The following is a 24,626-nucleotide window of genomic DNA, read 5'->3' on the forward strand; positions in this document are numbered from 1 at the left end:
TTTTCCCATCCTGCAATTCTTTTCAAAGAAATGAGATCAATCATAATACTTTAAAATACATATTTTAATGTATTCTACAAAAATATTAGTGTATTTACACAAATTTCTCAAAAATATTTTGTACTTGCCTATTTTAAAACATCGAGTTCAAAAAAAGTTCAGCCAGATGACTACATTACACAAACTTGAAAGAACATTCAGTGTAGATATGAGCAATTAAAAAAATACAACAAAGAAACACATACCATTGCATTAACAGTAAGTGAGTGCACATTTTTAAATTGCTAGCTTCCACAAATTGTTCTTCCCATAAAAATTGCTTTGTCTGTGTCAGTAACTTTTACCCTGGAATTTGCATTTCCTTTTTCTTCACAGAATCCCCCTCCCCTTTTGCTTATACAAAGGTTGCAATAAAATGCATTACAGTAGTATTTCATTTACAAAACAAATGACATTAAAACTTGTTTCTTAACCCATTGGATTGTATTTCAGTAAAACAATGTCCTTTCATGGAGGTGCAACAGAGATTCCAAGGCTGTCAGGATGTGGAGAATGATCTCTCTCTCGAAGCAGTCCTGCCTGGAAAGGGTGACTTGAATTGCTGCATGATGCTGTGTCGATTCCTCTTTGGAGGGATCTCATCTTCAGGTTTGGCAATTAGGATAGCGTGTTAAACATTGTATTTAGTCAAAATAAATACAAATAAATTAAAAACAAATTATGGATGAAAATTATTTTCTCGTTGATATTGCTTGGAGGAAAGCTTAGCAATGAAGCTTGTGGCAATATCTAGATTATACATGAATGGCAGGTCCATTTATTTCAGTAGTACTCTCTGAACAAGGTAAAAACAGCCATGAACATGGATGTAATTTTGGAGAAAGATAGTAGTGATCTTCTTTCAAACTTTGTTAGGAAACCATTTTCCTGTGGAAAAGAACATGCACAATTAGGGAGAGCTTAAAAATAAAGTGTGTAGGAAAAACATGCCACACTCTGGTAGTATCAGATTAACAGGGTGCTACAGCATTGTGCATAGAGGCGCAGGTTTTCACAGCTCTACCTCCAAAAGATGAATAGGCCTTTAAAAACTAGCTGAAAATAGCTGCCCCTTGCTGAATGTTTGTTTTATCTCCAAGTCAAGCCTCTGCCCTCCTTGTGTAAATAGAAAATGAATGTGAACTGTATCATCTGAGCCCACATCTTCAAGGAAGATAACAAGTACTATGTTTCTGATGTAGTAATATAAATATCTTCCTTTAAGCCTCCTTATTCTACTATGATGAGCCACATATTATGACAGAATGTTTCCAGGAGTTGATACTTCTCTTAAATAAAATTTGCTATATTTGAAAGAGATGGAGAGAGAAACCTTTGCAATAAATCTGATGCATCAAGGGTCCATGACTCACTGTCACCTTTTTTTACTGCTACCAGAAGGAGAAGGAGAAAAACAAGCAAAAGAGAAAAAGGGAAAAGCAAGACACTAGAAAACAAGTGAGGGGAAAAAAAAGAATAGCAAATAGGGAATGTAAAAGAATTGGGACGAGAGAGGTGGAAAGAGTAACATTTACATATAGGTAAAGGAAAAAAGTACCAAGGAAATAACTGGCTCTGATGTCATTGATTCTCAGCTTCCCCTAATGGCAAAAGAAAAAAGTATTGGCAGGATGAAACTCTGCAAAGCAAAAGGGACTTCCCCTCCACTGGCAGAAGGGTATTTCAGCAGGTTGGCAAAATAATCCACATATTGACAAATGCTTTTCTCAGCATTGACCATTGATATATGGAAGTTGTAGGATTATCTCAGTCCAGATGAACAAAAAAGATTTAACCCCAATTGCACTTACCTGTAAATTTGTTTAAGTAAAACTGATTTGGGGGATTAAATAATGACTTTGTTGAAATCCACAGCAAAAGTACTGACTTCAGCTGTGAGGATCGCACCTGTGTATTCTTCTCTTACCTTGGACTTCAGTATGTTTGGACCAACTCCTCTATACACTAACGTTAGGATGTCACTTATTTTTAGATTTAATAATAGGAAAGTTGATGGCATGCACAGTTTAACCTGCTTTGAGCAGGAGGCTGAGCCAAATGGTTTCCTAAGGTCCCTCTCAACTTCAGTTATTGTATGATCCAATGATTCACAACTAACTCTAGAGTTTCGACTGTTACAGGTACAGCAAGTCCCTTTTTAAAAAGAAAGTTATCTTTTAGCATTGTTCTATTTAAAGCAGAAGCAAAGCTTTCACTGTAAGTCTCAAGGAGACATTCCAGACATCAAATATTAAACCACCAAATAAAACCCCGAATAAAATGTTTTTGACAGTGTCTGTAACAATAGTTTCCCTTAATTAAACAAAATCTCCTAATCTAGACTTTGGTGGAAAATGAGAAACTTACCCAGCCACCGTTCGCATCTATCCATTCAGCTTTGTTGTTTATTATGTACTCTGTGATGAAATAAGAAATCTGTTCCTTCTCCTCTCCAGTCAGCTGAACTCCGTGCTCTTGAAGCTTCTTAGTGAGAAGACCTCCAAAAGTAAAGATGGTCATAATTCGTCCCCAGTTAGTATTTCCATCAGCAAATTTTTCTTCCATGACACCATTGAAAATTCTCTTGGCAACAGCGACAGAGGTAATATCAATCTTGTCCAGGAATGGTCTGAGAGCCTCCTCGGTTTGATCTTGCAGCGAAGATGCAGTGTTTCGCAAGACGTGAGCAACCCTGGTTTGGGCTGGTCCGAGATGTGATTCCTGAAGCACATATTGCAGATAATCTTGAGCTAAGTAATAAACGTAATAAAACTCAGCAGTTTCCATTTAGAACGTAACTCGGAGAGCAGTGCACCTCTCTTAATCAGGGTCAGCAATGAGCAGCCACAGGACGTGCACACAGCTTTGTATCGTCTGGTTTTGATGGAATTTTTTTGCTTTTACCACAGAAGTTCCTGTAAAAACCTAGTGACTTAATGATTGTGTGGGTTGTGGAATATGTCACAGCGGAAATGAAAGAAAAAGTGTCTGCTCAAGGGGAGAAACATGTCGTCTTGAGTGATTTATTATTTCTCTGAATAGTATGATTCCACAACTAAAATCTACCAGCTTTTACCACATTCTTCAGCAGTATCAATTGGCATTTCCTAGGGACTTTTTCTCTGTAACGCTAGCAAAAGTTTGGCATTTGTCTTACCAACTGCTGAGAGTGGTGCATGCTAGCAAAGATTAAGCATTCGGCTTGAAAAAACGTGCCTAAAATGTGTATGCTAGAGGAGCGTGCAGCCACCCCCATCTTCCCCCACCCCAATCTCTTCATTGCCGGGGTTAAGGCTGCAATCCGTATTGCAGGTTTATGGGTTATTTCTGGTTCACAACTTTTTGAAGGAAGTGGTAGACATTTCCAACAGGATGGAAGAATGGATAAACTTTCTTCAACGCTCAGGGAGCTTTACATATCTGCAAAAAGTGGGAACATAACAGTGGTAAAAGTACAGATGGAAAAAGGGGAAAGCCAGCTTTATAGCATTATCCCCTGTTACAAACTTTCCCACACTCTCTCTGTGACTGCTCTTCAAGGTCCTTCTTTGAAGATTTGGATGGGTAGCTTCAAAGATTTCTTTCCCCCACGGGGAGTTCTGCCGTAAAAGACATTATTAGTATAAAAGACAATGCTAATGCAGTCAGCATGTCAGAACACAGGATGGAAACTATGGGGCCAAGCTAGTGATGTGTGATACCATCTGAATCTTTCGTGACAGGTAACAAAGAAGTATGGTACCTACCACAACTGCTCTTAGGCTCAGATTTTTGGTCAAGGAGTTATTTTTTGGGAGAAGGGGCAGGAGAGTCTTGCCCACTCATTCCTTGCAAACCTCTTCTTCTGACACAACCTGATCTTGCTAAGGGGTTGGGATGTGTCTGTAGAGAACCTCACCCCATTGCAAAGGCTTCAGAGCAGCAAGCAATCTGATGTTTGGAGACCTCTCTCATTCTCCATCCCCCTTTCTTCATCCCTCTGCTTCTGACCCACCTCTCATTCACGCCTCTTCCTTCTCTGAAAGCAAAAGGCATTCCCAGCCCCTAGTCCCGGGCATTCCCTGAAGCTCAGATTTACGGAAGATGAGTGAGGCTGCATGCCTGGTGGCCAGCACAGGGCTTGAGTCTCAGACGCCAGGATAGCGCTGGCACCTAATCATACTGGAGCAAAGCATATCTGGACTGTGACACAGCTCTGGTGTCAGTATGTTGCTAACCCTAGCTAGCTTCCCCAAAATGTGTATGCTGCTGCTCTGACATCACAGTTTTACAGCAACCCATTGAGTAGACCAGGGTAGTTTGTAGTACCGTCTCAGTTTTTTTCATCAGTATGTGGTGACTCTGGCTGAGAATGACACAGTAGTCTTCCATGCACGGTGGGGTTTGAAACCTCAAGCTATCACCAGCATAGCACAGACATCAATCACTTCGCTGATTCAGGAAAATATTTCCCTCGATTTCTCTTGGAAGCAAAGAAGGAGGTGGCTTGGTGCTGCGTTGCCCTTTGGGAGAGGATGGGTTTAGGAGGGCAGTGTGAGCTGGAAAAACTCTCATGTTAGATGTTACCCCTGGGGAAGGATGCGATGGTAGGACTCGGAATGGGCTGGGAGTGACTGGGAATGGGCTGGGGGTGGGAAGCGAGCTCTCCCCTCCTCCATACACACGCACGTTCTTACCAAATCTCATTTTGAAAGTTCAGAGGTGTCCTCTATCCAATACCTGCAGCTGCTGCTTTGGCAGAGAAAGCCGTTATGTTGGCTTTGCCTTTGTTATGTTCAGTGACTTCAGCAAACTGCCAACATTTTATGAGGAATGCAAATGAAAAAAAAAAAAAAAAAAGAAGGATGCGACAGTCCTTAACTCTTCCCAACTCAGCTAAATCTGGGCAGAAATTTCTGGGGCAGAGGGAAGGCATTGCCCTACCCAGACAGCTTCCCTCCCTCAGATGCTTGCTGCCAACAAGGCTGAGAGAGGGACTCGAGGAAAAATCACAAGAATCCTTTTTCTATATAGCACAGTCTGAAGTTATAGATCACTCCTGACTCTCTTAATAATTGATTAATGGAAAGCTTTTTGTATTCTTTGTGAATATAAGCGATAGTTGTATATGAGAACAGTGAGCAAGACGTAAGGAGACAAGTTTTGTTTTCTTCACCATCAACAGCGGCAGCGCAGGAGCAGAAGCAGATACTTCTTCATTAGTGGAGCGTGTAGGAATCTGAGGAGGGTGATGAAATAAGGCTATGAATATGCCACCATTATTGAAAGAAAATCAATGTTAATACCTTGGCAATTTTGGTGCAAATGCTGCCACTTACAGTCTCTCGATCTGTTAAAGGGCTGCAAGGCGAAGCGGGGCGCTGGGCTCCCAGGAGGGGGTGGCAGCTCTCAGCAGACATCTCCAGCAGCAAGCTGTGACACTGGTGACCGCAGCCCGGGATGCGGCTGTTGAAGCTGCCCCAGGTCTATCGACTTCAATGTTAGACACATTTGCTTTGCAATACCATGCAGCGGAGGGTGCAGTGCTAAGTGTTGGATGTTTAGTGGCAATGACAAGTTATGTATCTGTATACATGAAAAGTCAGACCAGAGTGCGTAGCCCGGTCTTCCCAAGCTCTAATGGTCAACTCTGAGCACTGGAAGAAATCAGCTTTGGGATCTCTTGCCTGTATCATGCCACTCTGACACTCTGATTCTCACTTTCTACATTAGGCACAGCCTCCTTTTCTCCTACCAGACTTTATTCACATTTTGTAGTTGTCAGTGAATAGCTTTAACTTAATGAATGTCTACTTTTCTTCCTACCTTTTCTGTGTCCTCAGTGCTGCATAGAGTGCATTCTCAGAGTGTATCGCTTCTTTCTTCTGTTCCTCTTTGCTGTATATACTTTGGCTTTTATAAATGATTAGTGTTAATAAACAAAAAGTTTGAAACAGAAACCAGCTTGACATGGAAGCTCAAATGCAAACCCTCCCCTCACTACCTGGCATAGCAATGGGCTTCAAATACTTTAATTTAAATCTGTGCTCTGTGGATTTGACTCCACATCCTACCCTAACCTCAGAAAGGCTTATTTTCCAGAACAGATGGGAACTGAGTTGACAGATCCTCATAAAATTGACTTGTGAGAGACGATGTTATCTCATTGTGTTCGAGACAAAACTAAGCCAAAATGACAAAAGCTTTGTTGAGCTATTTGTGCTGCATCTGCCTTGCCAGAGTTGTTCCAGTTCCAGGTGAATGTGGGAACCATGAGCTCTTCTAAGGCAGCTGAGCTTTGTCTGGAGGAACAGTCTGAGGCCTTGAGAAAATTCCTACAGATTTTTTTTTTTCTAGTTTTCTTCCCTTTCTGATGTCCAAACCAGGATGATTTTTGTGTGGTATTGGATTTCATTGCAGAAGAACGGCTCAGTTCCCTTGCAGCTTTCCAGCTGTCCTGCACAGCCCTGATATAAGACTTCAGGAGGCTTTGGTGACTTTTATTTACCCTCTATTTTCCTATAAATTGGAATATGCAAGCTGGCTTTTCTGTGAGCTGAAACGGAGGGTTGGTTTTGCAGGCAGAGGCGGGTTAGCCCAGTGGAGTGCTGCCACCTAGTCGCAGCCGTCCTGGCTGCAGGCAGAGGGGGAGCCCGGCCAGGAGAAAGCCCCCCTCCCACCTCCCTGCATCTCGAATACACCTTCACATCTTCTGTGCTTTGAGATTCTAGATGCGGGGTGCGGAAAAAAAACACCACCACCACCCCCCAAAAAAAAACCACCCCAAAACCTCAAATAGAATAGCACTGGGGCTTGTCCACAGTAATGATCTAAATTAATAAATGATATTGTGTTTTCTGAAGATTTCTGTCAGCTGGGAAGCACCGAAGTCTCCAGTCCAAAGCTTGGAAAGGTCATCTCCATAAAAAGTTTTGGGAGCAGTTCATTCTAAAACACTTCAGCTCGTCTCCTAATGTTTCTAGGATGGAGACAAAATAGGAAATATCTGTAGCAAGATCCTGGATCTCAAATTCTGTGGCAATTGAAGGAGAGACTTATAGCCAGCTTACATTCTCTGTGTCTCAGGAGATGCAGATGTAGCACAAAAGATGAACTCTAGGAAGGGTAGGAGGATGCCGCTGTTTTTTTCATCTTCTGGGCCAACTGGGAGATTCTGGGCCAATTGGAAAGCTAAAGTGTTCCCCAACATAAACTAAAGCAGGTAGCTACTCCAGCTTTCTGCTGAGCTGTGGTGCAGTCCAGAATGACTGAGGGCGGACCAATTATGGCATAAGGTCTCTCCTGCCCCCAAAATAGCACGCAGCAAAGGCTGGGAGGATGGATCATATGAAGATGCACATTGTGGCTCTCCATTGCTCAGGCATGAGAAGAATTCTCTGAGAGGCCATTTCACTCCGCTTATGACTCCTCCATAGCACTCCAGAGACACAAGGGAGCTGTAGGAAGGGCTCGGTTTGGCCGTGTTACTCAGGGTTCAGCTGCTGCCTCGTCACTTCCTCTGGTAACTCAGCTCAGCTCAGAACTTGGCTTCTTCTGGATCCCAGCTTCTGTCATCATCGTGAGTCAGGGAGGCAGCCAAACACGCTGCTCCACTATGCATGTGCCATGTGTCATCATATGCATGTGTGTAGACACATGTTCTACATTCTCGTAAGCCTTTCCAAATGTTTATCTAGGATTAGGAGAATTTGAACAAATAGTCATAGTTGTCAGCAGCGAGCCACTGAAATGTCAGGCTCCCTAAGCCTCCCAGAGAAGGGAGCATGAACGAGTAAAGTCTTGGTAGAAGCTTAGTGAGATCTTGCAGATGCCAGCAGAAACACTGTCTGCCGGAGCCAGCGTCATTGCTCTAAATAGTTGCTCCCAGAAGGAAAATAAAAAAAGGTCTGCTTGTGAGTATTCATGAAATAAGAAGACAAGAGCTCGTGCCTCAATGCAGTAAACCCACCAGTCAAGGGTGATCTTGACTTCTGGTTGATTCTGCCGTGGCAGGTGCAGCATGAACATGTGCAGAGTCCGTGTGTATGTTGATCTGCAGCTTTGGTTCCGAATGGTGTCTTCCAAAGACATAACACCATCAGGACAGACAGGCGTTCAACATCAGCTGCACCAATGCTTTAAAGCTACTTTAAATGGTGGTGACATTCGAAATGCTGTGAGACAGTGTTTCACTAACATATCTGAGCCTCACTTAGCATACATAGTCCCACTGGATGAGATTTTCAAAATACAAACAAGATTTAGATCCAGAGTTTCCACTGAGCGTGAATAGGATATAGGTTCCCAGTTCCTTTAGGTGCCCTTGAAAAAAATTGCAGCTGTCAATAAGGCTACTACCAGTTTGAAGTTAGGCAAGCTTTTAAATTCTTTGCTATTTGATTTTCCAAGGGAAGCTTATGCGTCTCGTGTTTTTAAAATAAATTGCTTTAAAATTCAAGCTCCCTTCACCAAGTAGAATTTACCTGGATGCCTTGGAGATCTGCAGTCCTCTACATCAGCCCTCCCAGGAGCGCGCTTGCTTCTCACTTCTCCCTCCTTTAAATCAAGCCTGCATCTGCTCCTGTTACTACTAGAAACCTTTGCACTGGGTCAAGTGTTAGTGATTCATAGATTAAATATCTTACCTTTAGAAGAGAATGTATTCTTTTAATAAATCATTTTACACCCCGTTTATGATGTCCCCTCTGTTGATGACCCTATAAAAGAAGGTTGTAGCAACACTAGTATTTCTACTATAATCACTCTTCATGAAGGTTCATAACTTATCTTTAGTTTGTTTTATATGTGCTCTCATCCGGGGGCACATTTGTTTTATCTGCAGTTTTATATGCAGGGTTCCCATCCGGGGGCACATTTGTTTTTATTCCTCTTTCAAATGTTTTGAATTATTTTAAGTCATAAAAATGGACAAAAATAAAAATTTACAGCGTACAGAGATTTTCCTCTTTTATAATCAATCCAGATCTTTGACTAGAAATTATGTTTACGGAAATTAACGTGTAATGTGATTTCAGTAATTTTCATATGTTGGAAATAGATATTAAAACACATTTCTGAACCCTAATTCAGTAATTTTGCTACAATTTTATTACCTCTTCAAATGTGCATTCGGATGAAAATGTTGTGGTGCCACTGCCTACTGTTTACTGCCTTAAAAAAAACAAAAAAAACCCAAAAAACCCCAAAAGCCCCTCATCTAACAGACAAGGAGGACACAGACTACATTGCAGTTTGGTAGGACTTTTCTGAAGTCTAAAAGCTGTTGGTATGAAACTCATTCCATCCACCTATGGCCTAAGAAACTGGACTACATATGGTAGAGTAAAATTTCCTGCATAAGCCAACCGCAAAGAAGAACCTGAGAACTTAATATCCCAAACAACCCTTCTGGAGGGTTTTTTAATCCAAAATGCATTTCTCATTCTTCTGATTTGCACCATTCCGGCAGACACTCTGCTGTTGGCACTGTGCAGTATTTTCAAACCCACAATGATTATGTGTAAATTGCTGCAAATTATAGCAAGAAATTAGCTGTAACTCCCATGGTATATTTTTATCCCTATGTTTATTATGGTTTTCTGATCCTCCAAAAAACCATGCTGAGATGGCATTTCTGTGCTCCTAGGAGAAGGCTGTGAGCAGAAATAGCTAACTAATCTGTCTCCCCAGGTATTTATACCACATTCATCGCTGTGCTGTCTGAGCGTGTAATACTATCCCCTCAATCTTTTTAAGTGAAATGACGTCCCATTAAATAAGTGTGGAGGAAGCTGATGCTACCATGACTAGTTATCCAAACCTGCTGCCATTCTTTAACTGCAGCAGAAAGAAACTTGCTTTTGAGCTCATTTTTTAAATCATACAACTTTACAGTGCTCTGTGCTTTGGATTACATTTGCCCGTCACTTCATTTGCCAGGGCTGTGTGTAGGGCCCCCGGTTCATCCAGGGAATTAAGCCTGCACGGACGCTGTAAGCGTGTTAGCAACGATGCTAATACCGGTGCCTGCTCCGGCCCTAAAACGCGCTGTCTTTCAGAAAGCAGAGTTCGTTTAGACCCTTTCAAATAACTGTAGAATAGTTTGGGTTGGAAGGGACCTCAATACAAAGCTTACTTGTTTGTGCGGATGGTTATAGGCAATAAAGCAACACCTAAATGCCCCCGTCGGGAGGAGGGACTGCCTCGTGCTCGGTGTTTCCCCCACGGAAGCCGGAGGAGTTTCCCACCGCAGCTCCCTGAGCGTGGGGAGAAGCGCTGAGCCCACACAAAGCCCACTGCCTTCACGAAACAGCAGGAGCGGGACCGTGATTGTCTTTCATTAGGCGACAGCGAGGATGATTGCGTTTAATGTGTGAGGCATTTTAATGGCTATCGGTAGCAACAGCAAGCAAACCCCGTACCAGCAGCTGGGTGTATGTCATTTCGAGTTTTCACAATAAAACACCAGAATACCCATTCGTCCTTAGCAGACTTGCCTTTGTATCAGTTTGGGACTAGATTCTTGGCATGCCAGGGAATTATGCATCATAATGACTTAATCAAGGGCTTTCATAGTGTATTCTAGAGCCGAGAAACCTTTTTAAACCCAAATGCAGATGGAAGCTCGGACACAGCAGCGAGTGCTTTGCTCATGAAGTCAGAGAAGCTCAGCACAGACCGAGCCCCGGTGCCTCAGCAAAGCTCTATTGATTTTGGTAACTTCATCTGTTCAGGGATGTGAATCTATCTACAGGGAGCTAAATGAAGCCTAAAATTATCGATTTTCAAGAGAAAAGAACTTTAGTTAAAGATCTCTTATGTTTTCGTAATTATTCCTGATTTTGAAACACGACATCACAGCAGACTAATGATATTAAGGAGCGGCAGTAAATAAGACAGCCACTTTCACATGATTTAATGCAGCAAGACCAAAGAGAATGGGATTGACTGAGTTTGACAAGGTTTTTATTTGCTCTTTGTGCTGGATAACTGTTAATCACTCAATGAGAAACGCGTTTCCAATGTCCAGTGCTCAAGCAACGTAAATAACAGCAACATCCTTGTTTCTCCTTTGCCCTTAATCGCCTGTTGGAGGCTTGACAATAAGCAGCCATTCCCAATCTATTTTGCAACTCAGAACCCAGATCCAAAAAGCCCCCATCAAATGTAATTAGTTTGCTTTACATCCCTCCTTTATATTCCTGAGCTAATAAATGACCGCTGCAGTTCCAGAGGGAGTTCATTTTTTCCTGGCTGCCTACAGGGGACTGAGAGTCATTGTCTCACTTGAGCTCAACTCCGTTGTTGGCTGTGCATATTGGCGGGGACCAGCATGCTCTACAAAAGGTGGCAAGCTGCAAAACCTAGAGTCGTCATATTCGGTATAAAAGTTGGTGTTCCTGTGGCCTGGCAGACCCCTCCAACTCTCTGAGTTTTGATTTCCCCATCTGTGGGATGAGCTTCTCCAAAAGATTTGCTGATTTGGCAAATACAACTTTTTTTTTTTTTTTACTTACACCACAGCTTTCCTACACAACCTTGAGAAAACTCTGTGACTCAGTTCTCTGCTTCTAAAACAGAGGAAATTGGAGAATTACATTCAGGTGTGTGTCTTTTGCCCTATATTTAGCAGCCTTTGCAAGAAGGTGGGTGGGTGGGTTGGTTGGCTCTCAGGTGGTCTGGGCTATGGTGGGATGGCTTAGCCCTGGTTATTGATGACAACAAGTCTGTGGCCACAAGCTGAGCTGAGCCAGGTAAGAGCTGACTCAATGGTGCATCACTCCAGTCATTTGCCATCTGTGTGTGAGTCAGAGCCCTAATATTTGTTTTCTTCCATCCTTTCTTGGAAGCCAGTGGAGCTGTTTCTTTGTGCAGCAGCTGGGACCTTGATCTCAGCCAGGCCTAGGTGCTAGTTTTAATATATACTCTAATGTAGCATCTTATAGAGTGGGATGCTGGTTTTGGCATTTATATGTGTGTGTGTACCTCTTTAGATCCCACTTTTCTCCCACATGGCGCTGTGGATAGCGGCTAGATCTGTCTCAGAGGTGCCAAAGATACAGAACTCATCATTCGTTAGACATATGTTTTGGTTAAGTCACTGAAGACTGAGTGCTTGTGAGGCAATCTGAGGGAGAGTTCTATCAAGTTCATTATTTCAAATCACTTTTCTTTCACAGTAAGGCTTGCTAGCTGTAAAATTATTCTATTAAACTGTGTTACCACACTCTGAGGCAGTTTGTTTTCTTATGTGTTGATCTTTGATCCAAGGTACTTGCTCCTGAAAATGTTTTTCCTTTTTAACTGCTTAGATAGAAGCTGCTTTTGTATAATCTGGAAACTGGTGTAGAGCAACATTGCTTTTGTAGTGTGTACTTTGTTATTTGCTAATCACTTTTTCTGGATAGTCAATTTGTGAGTGGGTTCCTAATCAGTCATGGTCAGATCCTTTAGTGCTTAGTGTACTAAATTAATTGTTGTGTAGCTCTCCAAAATAGCTTAAAATGATAGAGTTCATAAAAGGGTAAGAATCCTAGTTTAAAATAAAGAAATACTTCTGTCAGTATGTAATGTTTTGCAAATGGAAAATTGGAAATAATTGTAATAGCAATAAACTACACTTATAGTTAATTAACTTGTAATTTAATAGAGACTGATCTCCCATAGAAGGTAAAAGCACAACACACTTGCACAACGTAGTCAGGTTTTCTGTTTGTGCTGTCCAGCTGGATACCCAACAAAGAAAATAACTGGGGTTTTATTGTATTAATTCCTTGCCAAACAAGGCTCTCTACATTAACCATGGCCTCTTGTGAAATCAGGAGGCCTTTTAGATGCAGTGGGGATCTCTAGCTATTGTGTCTCTTTGAGATGTTCATGTTTTCATCCTAAAACATACGGTTCCATGCAATCCAATCCTCCTTCTTCCTTTCTGCAGAAGGAGAGCCCTGTCCTGCAGCCTCACGTGCACGTGGGTAAGTCTTACTGATGGCGCATCCTCCTGGGTGGAGGGAGGTAGTGTGCAGCTGCGGGATCCAACCTGTAAAGCTTCCATCTCAGTTCTAAAGCCTCATCAACACTTCTGCCATCTTCTGAGAAAGCAGGGCTGGGTAACAAAGTGTGGTCCAGAAGCTCACGTTCCGGAATAGGGTTCAGTTTCAGCAAACATATTGCCTGGTGATGCTAACAAGATAGGAGTGCTGAGACAAACACAGCCCCAGTAATACACTGAAAGTGGTGTTCTGCTGTGAAAAGTGACTCAGTAAAAATGTCACTTCCAAGCTGCAGGATTATTGGCTGTCACTGAGTCCAGACCAAATGTGCTCAGTTTACAAGCAAAAATACAATATTTATTTCTTAGCCACCAGCTATAAAAAGGGGCTATGCTCTAGGTCGGTTGCCCTATAGCCCGTGTAGTCATTTCCCCAGGTGGGTGTTGCAGTCACGGCTTGGTAGTGTTTTACTTCTGCTTTATATTTACACTAGCCAGGTTGCAACTGGATGCGAATAAGGTCAAAATGGGTTTCTTCCTCTGATAAATGTGTGGCCATTTGAATCGGATCATCTAGTCTGTCTTTGATAACACAAACCATAGAATTTCAATTAGTACCTTCTTGTGTGTAGCTCATAACTCGGAGCCAGACAGGCTGTGCTAGCTAGACAAATCCCCCACAGCTTTATCCTTTCATTCCTTTTAATGGTTTTGCAGAGATCTAACAACCAGAACGGGCGCTCTGATTCACACTTGCTGATGACTTGCCTTGCAACCAACTGTTGTGGTTCCTCCTCCCAGAAGTCATTCCCTCCCACCTCTCCCCCACCTACAAAGGCAGCGGGACTGTTCATCAAGCGGATCTGAACTGCCGCAACCTGGACCTCAGCGGATCAAGGTGGGCAAACACCAATTTCAGTTGCCCTTAATACCCGGGGTCTCAGTTTGGAGCAGTGCAGTAGCTGCGATGCGAGAGCTGAGCCATTCTTATGGCATAGGCAAATCTCTTTTGCTGCCTTGCTGTAAATCAATCCCCATCAGAGCTTTCAGTAGGTGACTCTTGCATGTGACTCTGGAGCTGTCTGAATGGTGGTGCAGTAAGCTTGTAAACCATTTTTCCACCCTGAGGTATCTGTTTGATATTCAGTGAAAGTTTGTTCTGTACCACTGGTATGTTTTGCAGCAAGTTCAGTGGTTAAGCACCCAAAATGACAGGTAAGCAGTTCACCATTAAAGCTAAATACCTTCACTGGTGGGGTCTTTCTGCCTGTGTTCCTACATGTCCCTTGAGTTAGGTTATAGTGACAAGCTATTCTGTACTCTCTGACCCTACACAAACTAATGCTGGTGTCTCTAGTTCCCATCCCCCCTTTTTTAAAGTTTGGGATTTTGGTGCCTTCTGACACATTTAAATTGGGAAGAATGCTGAGTCAGCACAGGCTGTCTCTTGTTATCGTGGGTAAATGATTGCATCAGTCAGTGTTGACTCCTTAGGAATTTGTAGAAATTTATTTCCAGGGAGCGGTTGAGTTATCAGCCTACAAAGGACTGATCGATAGCAATTGGTTTCAGCTATTACAGTGCTTTTAATTTGGCACGCTGTCCTTTTGTCATGCAACATCACAGGGTTTCTTCTTGGATTGAGGAACCTGAAAAAAGGGAATATTGACTTTTGAGTGATTAAAATCTGGGAAGCCTTACCTTCAGTTTGTCTGCGGCATCTCTGTATAGACAGAACAAACTATTGAAGTCAAAAAGATTATTAAGGCAATACTGTGCAGGGAAGTGTCACTGCAGAGATTTAGCCATGTATGTCTGGTCATATTAACGGGAATCCTACTGCTAAATCCCTGTGCACCCTGCTAAATAATTTGCCTAATGATTTTGGTTAAGCACAGAAGAACAAGCACCGTCTGAAACTATTTGACATACGAGGCTTGATGCATGGGAGCCAGAGAGAAAACACAGCGCTGCAATGTGAATACCTTTGTTTCCAGTCCTGTAAGTGAGGGGAGGAGGTAAGATAAAGATGTCCTGGGACATCAGTACTTGCTGTAATGGATCCAAAGCCTGTACCATGAATCCAGCTTTAATCCTGCTGCTAGGAATGCAGGAGTTGAGCAGTTCTTGACTGATTTGGGCTCCTGGCTTCAAAAATGACACTCAACTGTAGGGTTTCAGTAATCTTTAATTTGCAAAGAATTTGGAATTGGGTCCAATCTGGACACAAAGCACTAATTCTATAGTGAATTTTTCCTACATCTTCCCTATAAGCAAGACTTCAGCTTTGGTGTGTGCTGGTTTGGTACTTCCCATCTGCCTTTAACAATAATTTTTAAAGTTGTCTTCGCTTGCGGTACAGTTCCATTCATATAATGATAGTTTATATCGGCAACATGATATGGACAGTCTGTCAGGAACTATCTGCTAATTCAGATAATAACTAAGTCCTTCCATAATTACATATAACAACACAGTGAATAAAATAAAAAGACATAATAAAAGAATTTCTCACCTTCCCCATATTCAACTCTGATCTTCCTACCCTTCAAGTATATGTGGCAGAGCCAGCCCCAAAGCAGAAGTTAGAGCAGACTGTGGGAATGCACCAATGATGCATCTCTCAAGTCCAGTAGAATGCTACGTATCCTCCTACCGCATTTAGGGAAGATTCACTGTCTGTTAAATAGTGTGGTATTATCTGCATTACAACTCAGACACCAGCAAAGCGCCTACGCATCCCTGGCTGAAGGCTGCCTGTCATGCACCTTCCCACGCCTATCATGTGTTTGGGCTGTAGTGAGTAAAGCTGTGTATGCTCAAGTTCTCCTGAGCCAAAGGGAGCTGGGCTTCACAAGTCACTGGGCTGCTTAGGAAATATTTTAGAGAAACTTGTACGCTGCTAGAAATGCAGTTGTCGCTGCTCGAGTCAGTCTCGTCCGTGAGCTCGGTTGGAAATAGCGTGCCAAGTTTGATGACAGGGAACCTAATGCTGGTGGAAGTGCCATCACTCACAAGTGATGAAACGACCCCAAAATACTTCGGGGCATATTTTTACAAGCAGCAGCATATCAGCTCTTATATCCTCATCAAATTCCAAATCGAGTAATTAGCTTGCCATTTCCAATGGCAATATTATTGTTTGCTTCATTACCTGCTGTGCTCGCTAACACTGTTTGTGCAGGATGGTCACTGTTTCTCCAGCTTAGGAGCAGTTATGTTTTAGCAATGAGTAAGAAGACCCATTATCAGCCTCCACAGCACCTTGGTTCTCTTCAGGATGAATGGTGCAATATAAATGTAGAGGATTATTAAAAAACCCATTGCAAACGCTTCTAGCATATTAGCCATAATAATAGTCTGACTGTTTTATTTGGCAATAACCCAAACCTTTGGTCAGGATACGGTACCCGGTGCATGTACTTGCAGACCAACCGACTGGCTCGTAAAATAGCAGGATGGCAAAATTATCAGGAAAAACAATGATGTGTTTTTATGTGGCTGTAAGTTGTGGATGTGTAATAAAAGGGGGACATGAGGTTCTTGAGCCAGTAAGCATAAAGGTGAGGGGTTTATGGCAGCTGTAAGTTCTGAAGTGTGTGTTTAAAAGCGGGTGATCTTTAGCTGCCCAGCCTGATTTATTTTTTTTTTTTTTTTAATTTTTGTGTACCAGACTAATGGCAATAAATGCGAACTAGATAATTTGGGAATTGGGAACTGTAGCAAGGCAATGCTTTCTCTGAGATCCTTGAGCAAAGGAAGACGATGCAAAATGCTTCTAATCAAAAGTAAAAATGTAAGGGCACAAATGAGGCACTGGCCTGAATTCACTCCACATGTAGTTTATTTGAAGTCTGAGTGGTTATCAAGAAAAAAGTTCACTTCTTATATTTAAATAACATAGCCACAATAATACAATTATGTAGTTTCTATGAGATTTAGTTTCTAATCTAGTGCTTATTAACAGATCTACAGCCATTCTACAAAGGAGGGCTCCAAGGGGGAAGGGAGGTGTGGCACAGTGCAGGCACTGACAAAAGCAGATACATCATATTAATTGGCACCTCTAAATAATATATATATATTAATGATGATAATACTCATTGGTATTAACCAAATAATTTCTTGAACAAATGGTCTCCAGGGTTCTGTGCAACTGATTGAATTTTAAACTTCATTTTTCAATCAAACATTTGGTTAAGCATGAAAAAACTCTCTGGAAGGGTTTACTGAATAGCACTCTCGTGCTGTCAGAGATTGCTAACGAGTTTGGGTGTTGGTACGCTGTGTGCACTCAAGGCTGGCAGAACTTCTACAAAGAGAGGGTTTGTACTGAGCTCCAAACTCAGCTCGGTTCTGGAGCAGGGCGTCTTAGACTTAAGTACAAGAATTTTAAGAAGCATTTCCATAAAGATACAGTGAGTTCATCATCTGTGTTGCTGGTTCAGAGTTAAGTATGGGAGAGGGGCTACGTGGTCCTCAGGCACCTTGCCAGCTACTTGGGATGAGTTGGTGGGCTTGCCCACTGAGCCAATCTCAGCTCCCAAACCTCCCTCAGTTCCTCCTCCTTTGTTCCTAAAGGAAATGGAGAGAAGCAGATCAGAAACTGATCCTGATATCTACATGTGGCACAACTAATTAAGAGATGCACTGGGCATAGACCTCACCCGCTAAGCATTAGAGCACCTCTGTGCTGTGGATTCTACAGTGGGGCTCAGACATTCTCCGTCTGTGAGCTATGGAGTTTCCTCCTTCACAAATAGTGCCACTGGGGAAGAAAGTGTTGCTCAACATGAGTAAATGTGACAGCAGCTGGGTCTATAGTTAAGTCTAATCTGCTCTGAAGTGAGAACCGAAGTAGGCCTAACCCTGCTGGATGAGTCAGTGGCAGAATCAGGACGAGAACGAGAATCCCTTATTACCAGCTCTGCGATATAAACACATGCCTTCCCTCGCTGTCTGCCCAACCGTTCATTAACACAGCGGTAGCAGTTAGATTCAGTTTATTTTTTTTTTTTTCCTCAGGATCAACTTTCACCTATTTTCGAGTTAGGCAGGAAACCTTCCACCCCTCTCTCTCTTCACCAGCTTGCTCTGCTCCCGTGAAACACCAGCGGTGTGAGGCTCCTCGCGTGCGCAAACATGAAACAGCAATTGCTGGCAAGTACGAAACGCTCGGCTGCCCCTAACCGGTCACCTGGGTACGGCTCCTACGGTTGCTTTTCATTCTTCATGGGGTGCTGCAGCCCCACATGAGCATCTAAAAGCTGTGAGTCAGGCCTCCAAGAAAAGTCATGCGTGACTTAAAATCACAAGGATCATCAAAACCAATAAAATGCATATTTTCAATTTGCCTTAGGGTTTTCTAAGGTTGTGAGGCACACCCTTTTCAGGTCGTCAAGCTATTCTTTGCAGCCACTAATGCTGGAAATTCAGGGAATTCATGTTTCATGAGTTACACATAATTTCTTGTTTTCGGAAAAACAGGGAATATTGTAAGACCTAATGGCTGGAATTGGCAACACTGGTGCTGTCACTGAATGTACTCAGTGCAACTAAATGAGTGATTTTTTTTTTTTATTTTTTTTTTTCCTTTTCTATCCAGAATGAGGGTTTTGCTTTTCACATCACTTAGTGTTTGGATACATAAAACTACTACTTGAGAAAGTATGGATTGCTTTTGCTGAGACTTTTAAAAATTGTATTAATGGGTTGGTGTTGGATGAAAGTCACGGTAGGGTGGACTGTCCCCTATGGCTGACTGTGTCGCTGGTCTGGTGAGGGCTTAGCATATTTATTTCATCTCTTCACCTTTACACAGCTTGGTGCACTTAGACTGAATATATTTCTGAATTTTCTTCTTCCCAGCCTTCTCTCTTTTTTTTTTTTTTTCTCGATGTAAATTTTGAGCCTTACAGCAAGATGCTGAAGCAGCTGAACTTGGCGTAGCCCATCACCCAAACCTCCAGGCTAAACACCTCGCTGGCAGCGGTGCCCCTCAAATAAATGGGATTCTGCAAAATGACAGTGCAGGTTGTCTGGGCAGGGGACAAGCCCCGTCCCAGAGTATGTAATGAATTCCCTCCGGGGCTCATGGTTGTCACAAACATCACCACCTTCTGCTTCCTGTGCTAGATGCAATTCCTTGAGCTTGTGTTCTCGGATACAAAGAGCGCGCTAATAGTACCTGCCAAAACACGTGGTCCTTCCCTTGAAAAAAAGGACGAGAAAACAAACTACATATGATAGATGTTAGTCATGTTGCTTATTGCACTGTTGGCACAATCTCCACCTGGGGCTCCTATACTCACATCCAGGATTTGGGGATGAGTCAAACATACTGCATATGTACTTATAGATGATCTGAGCATACACAGAACATAATGGAAAATTCATGATGTCCTAACTTGCTTTTGCTTCCCTTTGTGCGACAAGATGCCTGTAAATCCTAGCCAGAGTCCTTTCTCTGGGACAAGGTTGCTGGATGGAAATACAGAGCACGCCTACAGGGAACTGCACGTATGGAAACACTGGTTAGTTTGCTAGAATTCAATAGACTAATGATGCTAAATCTTACAATGTTACTGGTGGCCTTGGTGGTGACCTTCTGAAATCCCTCGGTTCTGGAGTCACGTTAGCACTCAATCTCTGTTAAACAAAGAGTTTTCAGCCTCCACACTTGTAAAATAAAGCTGGTTTCCTGTGATTCGCCAGCATATCAAAAAGTGAAGATAAGAATAAGCCGAACCTGTATTCTGAAAACCAAAAGTCTGTAAGTCTGGGGGACCTGAAAATTTATTTCTGAGCAGCTTATGTCAGCAACTTTCTAATTTTCTTTTAATAGCTATGTCTGTGCTTGTGTGATTTGGCTTCCTACACCTCCTGTAATAAAACTATCAATGTTATTTTGTATATATTAAGTTTTTTGTTTTATTTCTCCTTCTAGTTCCTGAGTCACTAACAAGGCAATTATTCAGGCATTACAAGATTAAAACATGGAATATATTTCCCTGGGAAATAAAGTTTTCAGACAGTCTTTTCCCCCATATGGAAAAGGGATGAAAGCTTAAACACTGCCTGTTCTGGTTCTCTGCTCCTAGCAAAAGAAAGGCGGTGGGGTTTTTTTGTTTGTTTGTTTGTTTTCTTTTCTTTTCTTTCTTGAGAGCAGAGAGATTGTTAAAAACAAGGATCCGAAACTGGAAGGACAAAAAAGCCACTGAGCTAAAGTACCATGTTGAAGGGAGGATGTTTGTTAGCCCTCAGTGGTAGCGTCTCACTTCCATCAGGCTGTTTTACTGCAGGCAAAACACAACAACATAGCAATGAATAAAATATTAAATGCTGCTGAGGCTTTTATAAGGACACTTTTATAGTTCTACCAGGTGCAGTGGCATTCTTTTAATTACCTGGACATGACAGAGTGCTCTGAAGCTGAAGTGTTGATTCTCCAGTATGCATAAGGCAATAAAGGTAACAGCCACGGAAGGGAATTCAACTGCAGGTGGAAGATTCTTGTCTGTGCACAGAAACGGTCGGCGTTGCTGTTCTGGTCTGTCCATAGTTATTACACTGCTAATGGGTGGAGATCATTTTAAAGGGTATAAAACCCACTCATAAAAAAATTCAGTCTTCCCAAATGCTGGCACTCTCCAGTGTTTCCCATTGTGCCTTATTCAATTTAATATACACAGCGCTGTGAGGACTGAGGTGCCAGGCCATCTGCTAATGCTCACCCCTGGCTTCTTCCATCTTTGTCACTATGTACTTAGACACTTCCCCACCAAGGACCCCTATGCTGGTGCAGCCCCTGCACATCTCGTAACTACTCTGCTTTGCTAAACAAGCAAAGATTATGCAGCATTGTCCTTTGTCACCCCATCATTCACAGGACCTGCCTCATTAGAAATTTTACTCAAATATTTCCCAAGGCTTTACCAGGAACTCATTCCTCAGGAGAAGAATCAGTCCTGACTTCACTGAAATATTTTCTACAAGTGGTGTCAATGAGAAATCAAGCAACATTTTTTTGCAATTAATCGATTTGCCCACTGAGCAAATTAAGAGTGTAAATACGTGCCCCTACGCTAAACCTGCTCCCCGTATGATGGTTAGGGAAACGCTTCCTTATCAAGAGGCTGAGCCTGAGCATCCGCCATGCCCTCACCTCCCACTGGCTCTAAGGGCAACTGAACTCATCCTGTTCTTATCTGCTTTTTGCAGCCCCTCTCCCTTCTTCAGGACCTGATATAATCCTATCTAATGAGTACTCTTTGATACTCAACAAGTCACAACACAAGCTATTAGAAGATAGGCGAGTATTATCTAACACTGTGGCAGAGAGAAAGTAGGCATCTTGCCCAAGATCACACAGAAAATCTGTTGTAGCAATGGAGAAAAAAGTCCTGGAGAAGAAGTAAGTTTTTTGTGTTAGGTATGGACTAATACATAGGTCTTCAATGTTTATGATTTTCTCAGCTTTACTTTCTCTGATTTACTCGAGACTTAATATTGATTTTGAACTACACCGGGATGTTTTGTTAGCAGATAACCTTCTGGTTTATGGTTTGTATTTCTCCCAATTCCTCTCTTCCAAAAGCAAGGGCTCTGGCAGAGCAGCTCCTGCGCATTTCGCAGTAGTGTTGTAAATCAGTGCTTCTCCAAGTCTTTTCTGCTGGAGGTTATTGATACCAGCATAAGACTAGTACAAAAGGTTGTGTGTCTATACCACAGTTCATAATCCAGCATCTTAGCACCAACACATGTCCACCGCTGCTTTAAGCTGTGAGCTGGGCCAGCTGAGTTGTACGCTAGGTTACCATCCCTTTCTCTTACCCCCTCCATGAAGGTGGAATCTTCTCATGGAGGAGAAAGCCGGAGACAGAGGGGGATGATGAAACCTCATCCTTCTGCAGCTAAGCCCACCCAGTGCTCATCTGCCAGAGCTGTGACTGGAGGCTGTGATCACTGCTGTGTGGGTAGACACACTGGGCAAGGTCTTCCTGAGCTGGCTTGATTACCAGTAGTATTCCAGTTAATACCAGCATTTGGCACAGCTAATGGCTCTAATATTTACTGAGTTATTCTGGTTAGTTTTGCAGTCCACGTGGATCAATGGCTACTCTGGTAGCAGTGCCTGAGCTTCGATTTTAGGTGGTTGGAGTATATCTGTATTACATAACAGCCACATCAACGCCTGTCGTGTAGACATAACTTAATGTTGACATATTCAACTATATAATTATATATATGCCAGCAAATTAACAGCAGTCTATTAAGCACTACTCTTTGCAAGAGCTAGTGAGCTTGGTGTGGTGTGTGTAAATATTGTTTTGTACCAGTAAGGACAAGAAAATAGGTAAGATGAATATTTCCAAGCAGACTCTAGAGAATGCTACATAAGACAGCAGGGCACAGTGTAAAGTAGGTTTTATAAAGCAATATTTATGAAGAACTTGAATTAAACACCCCAACTTTTTCATGACTGAGGTGCACAAGAACCCATCATATCTTCACACATGGGATGCTATATTCTAGGAGGTGTGACTTTCAGAAATATTAGAGTTTTGCTAAGAAAAAAAAAAAAATCAACCATAGTCTGGAGCGCTGTAGTGTGGTGTTGTTGCTGTCTTTCTGCAAAACTTGTTTATTGTGACAACTGATAATCAGCAATTTGCCAAAGGAGGGAAAATTTTGCAAGCCTGTAAGATGTCAGAATATTGTCAAATGGCCATTACTGTGAAAATAAAAGACTGTATCATGTATTCATTTTGAAGATTGAAGACTGAGGGAGCATAAATGTATTATCACGAATTCTAGAGATGTTTAAACAAAAGGATAAAATCACCCCCTCCAAGAAGGGTGACTAGGAGCAGAGAGATTGGGAGAAGATACTTCTTTCTAATGTCATGGTTTTCCTCTTTCTTTTAGGAGAGGAGAAGTAGAAAAGGAAGAAAGAAGGAGAGAGAAGAAAGCCAGGAGGGAGGTGTGGTTTATTGCTCTGATGTCATAATCTCCTAGTTTATCAACTATGTCATAATGCCACTACTCAGTAGTAAGTACATCGTAGGGCAGCAGAAGAGAGGAGTGTGAAGAGCAGAGAGGAAGAAAGATGAAAGGGGGAAAGCCCCATGGGGAAAAAAGGAGGAATCGGAGGCCTCTGAAGTTCTAAGTCAACTGGTGTGCATTAAGAAACGTTAGCTAAGCCATTTACAGCAGAATCAAAAATGGGCTGTGAGTGTGACGTTAAGACAAACCTCTTTTCAAGCGTAGACCTGTGAATGATCCAAATCCTCAACCTTGTTCTGCATGTGCTTCTGCTCAGGAAGTCCATTGGCCATTTACTCTCTGTAACTCTGGTAAATTGCTGCAATGCGTTTTAAATATGTCCTGTACAGAGCACGAGATGTTAAAAGATAGTACAGGGAATCAGGCACCAGGCTTTCTTCAGATTAAATTAAATTAAACAGTATGTGAACTGGACCAGATCTGGTTTTATGAACTGTAGCAGGGATAGGGTGGGAATGAGGATGGACAGGCCTCTGCTGTTCCCTCATTCTTTGTGTCCTTGCGGTCCTCACGAAGGCTACAGCTGCATCGGAGCTGCTCAGGTGTGATGGTACCCAAGGGATTTCCATCTGTTACAAGAGAACAGGAACACGATACCTCTCTTTTTCTCTGTCCCTTCCTTCTTCCTATGTAGAGAGTGCAGGGAGCGTGGTCTGTAACCTGTGTTCACTAGCAATTCCTGGGAAACTGCCAGCACGGAGGGGAGAGATGGATAGACTCTGTCCCTCCTGATGCCATACAACAAAAGAGTAAAGTACGCTTCAGAAAAGCAGTAAGGCTGCATCATATTTCTGGCTACGAAGACTTAAGGATTTTTGTGATTGCTTTAGGATCCTTGAATGACAGGTACTGCCCAAAAGCAGCCACAGTTATCAATCTTCCAATAGGCTTTTTCCTAAGGTAGAATACCAGGACAGCAGTCATCCCATCTCAGCTTGATGTCCCCTGCCAAAGTTTATGAGAGAGCTCAAAGCTGATCATGACAAAATACTTAGATATTATGGGACAAAAATATGTGCTCTAGGTATATTAAAAGTCTCAGCTCCAAATTTCCTAAAGAAAGCATACAAAATGTCAAATGCATTATGAACATCTGTGAAGCTATAGAAATGTCCTGGTTTATTACTTTCTCCAGTAAAACATTTTATTGTTTTTAAATCCACCAAAATCTGATGACATTTTGACAGAGAAGATTAATCGTCTCACTTAAGGACACACTGATTGGATCTGCTTTGCTGTAAAACTTTTTACTGGCTGCAAATTTCAAGTCATTCCAGTATCCAAGACTGCTTTAGAAAAAGACTTCAGGCATTATAATTTTACAAGAAGTGAATAACTGCTTGGAGATTTTTGCAACACAAATGGCTTACTTCTAAGCAATCAAAGCGCCATTTTAGCTTCTCTAATGAGGTAGTTCCCTCAAGGAGCTGGAGAATACTGACACCAGATATTCCCTCTGTTGGTGCAGCCGATTTCTCTGGCATTGACAAATAGCCTATCTGAAATAGCAAGGTCAGATGGACGGTAACAGAACAAACAAGAGCGTCAAACC

The 24,626-nt window shown here is 42.3% G+C and overlaps 1 protein-coding gene across 1 annotated transcript; it reads right to left on the reverse strand.

The window, feature by feature from the left end:
- Positions 1-515: 515 nt before the first annotated feature.
- On the reverse strand, positions 516-2,907 carry BCL2A1 (BCL2-related protein A1). Its single transcript, XM_009886097.1, has 2 exons — positions 2,407-2,907; positions 516-927 (listed from the first exon to the last, which is right to left on the reverse strand). Exons 1-2 carry the CDS (start codon positions 2,824-2,826, stop codon positions 823-825), a joined length of 525 nt encoding a protein of 174 aa, XP_009884399.1. The 5' UTR covers positions 2,827-2,907; the 3' UTR covers positions 516-822.
- Between the last annotated feature and the right edge of the window lie 21,719 nt (positions 2,908-24,626).

Source organism: Charadrius vociferus, unplaced genomic scaffold, assembly GCF_000708025.1.
Source record: "Charadrius vociferus isolate BGI_N301 unplaced genomic scaffold, ASM70802v2 scaffold365, whole genome shotgun sequence".
Taxonomy (NCBI): domain Eukaryota; kingdom Metazoa; phylum Chordata; class Aves; order Charadriiformes; family Charadriidae; genus Charadrius; species Charadrius vociferus.

What these genes read in the sequence shown, in the direction of transcription:
- BCL2A1 (XM_009886097.1), bottom strand. Translation starts at nt 2,826, where the DNA reads ATGGAAACTGCTGAGTTTTATTACGTTTATTACTTAGCTCAAGATTAT. An exon ending in TAGATGCGAACGGTGGCTGG is followed by an intron (nt 928 to 2,406) that starts GTAAGTTTCTCA and finishes TCTTTTCCACAG; the next exon opens with GAAAATGGTTTCCTAACAAA.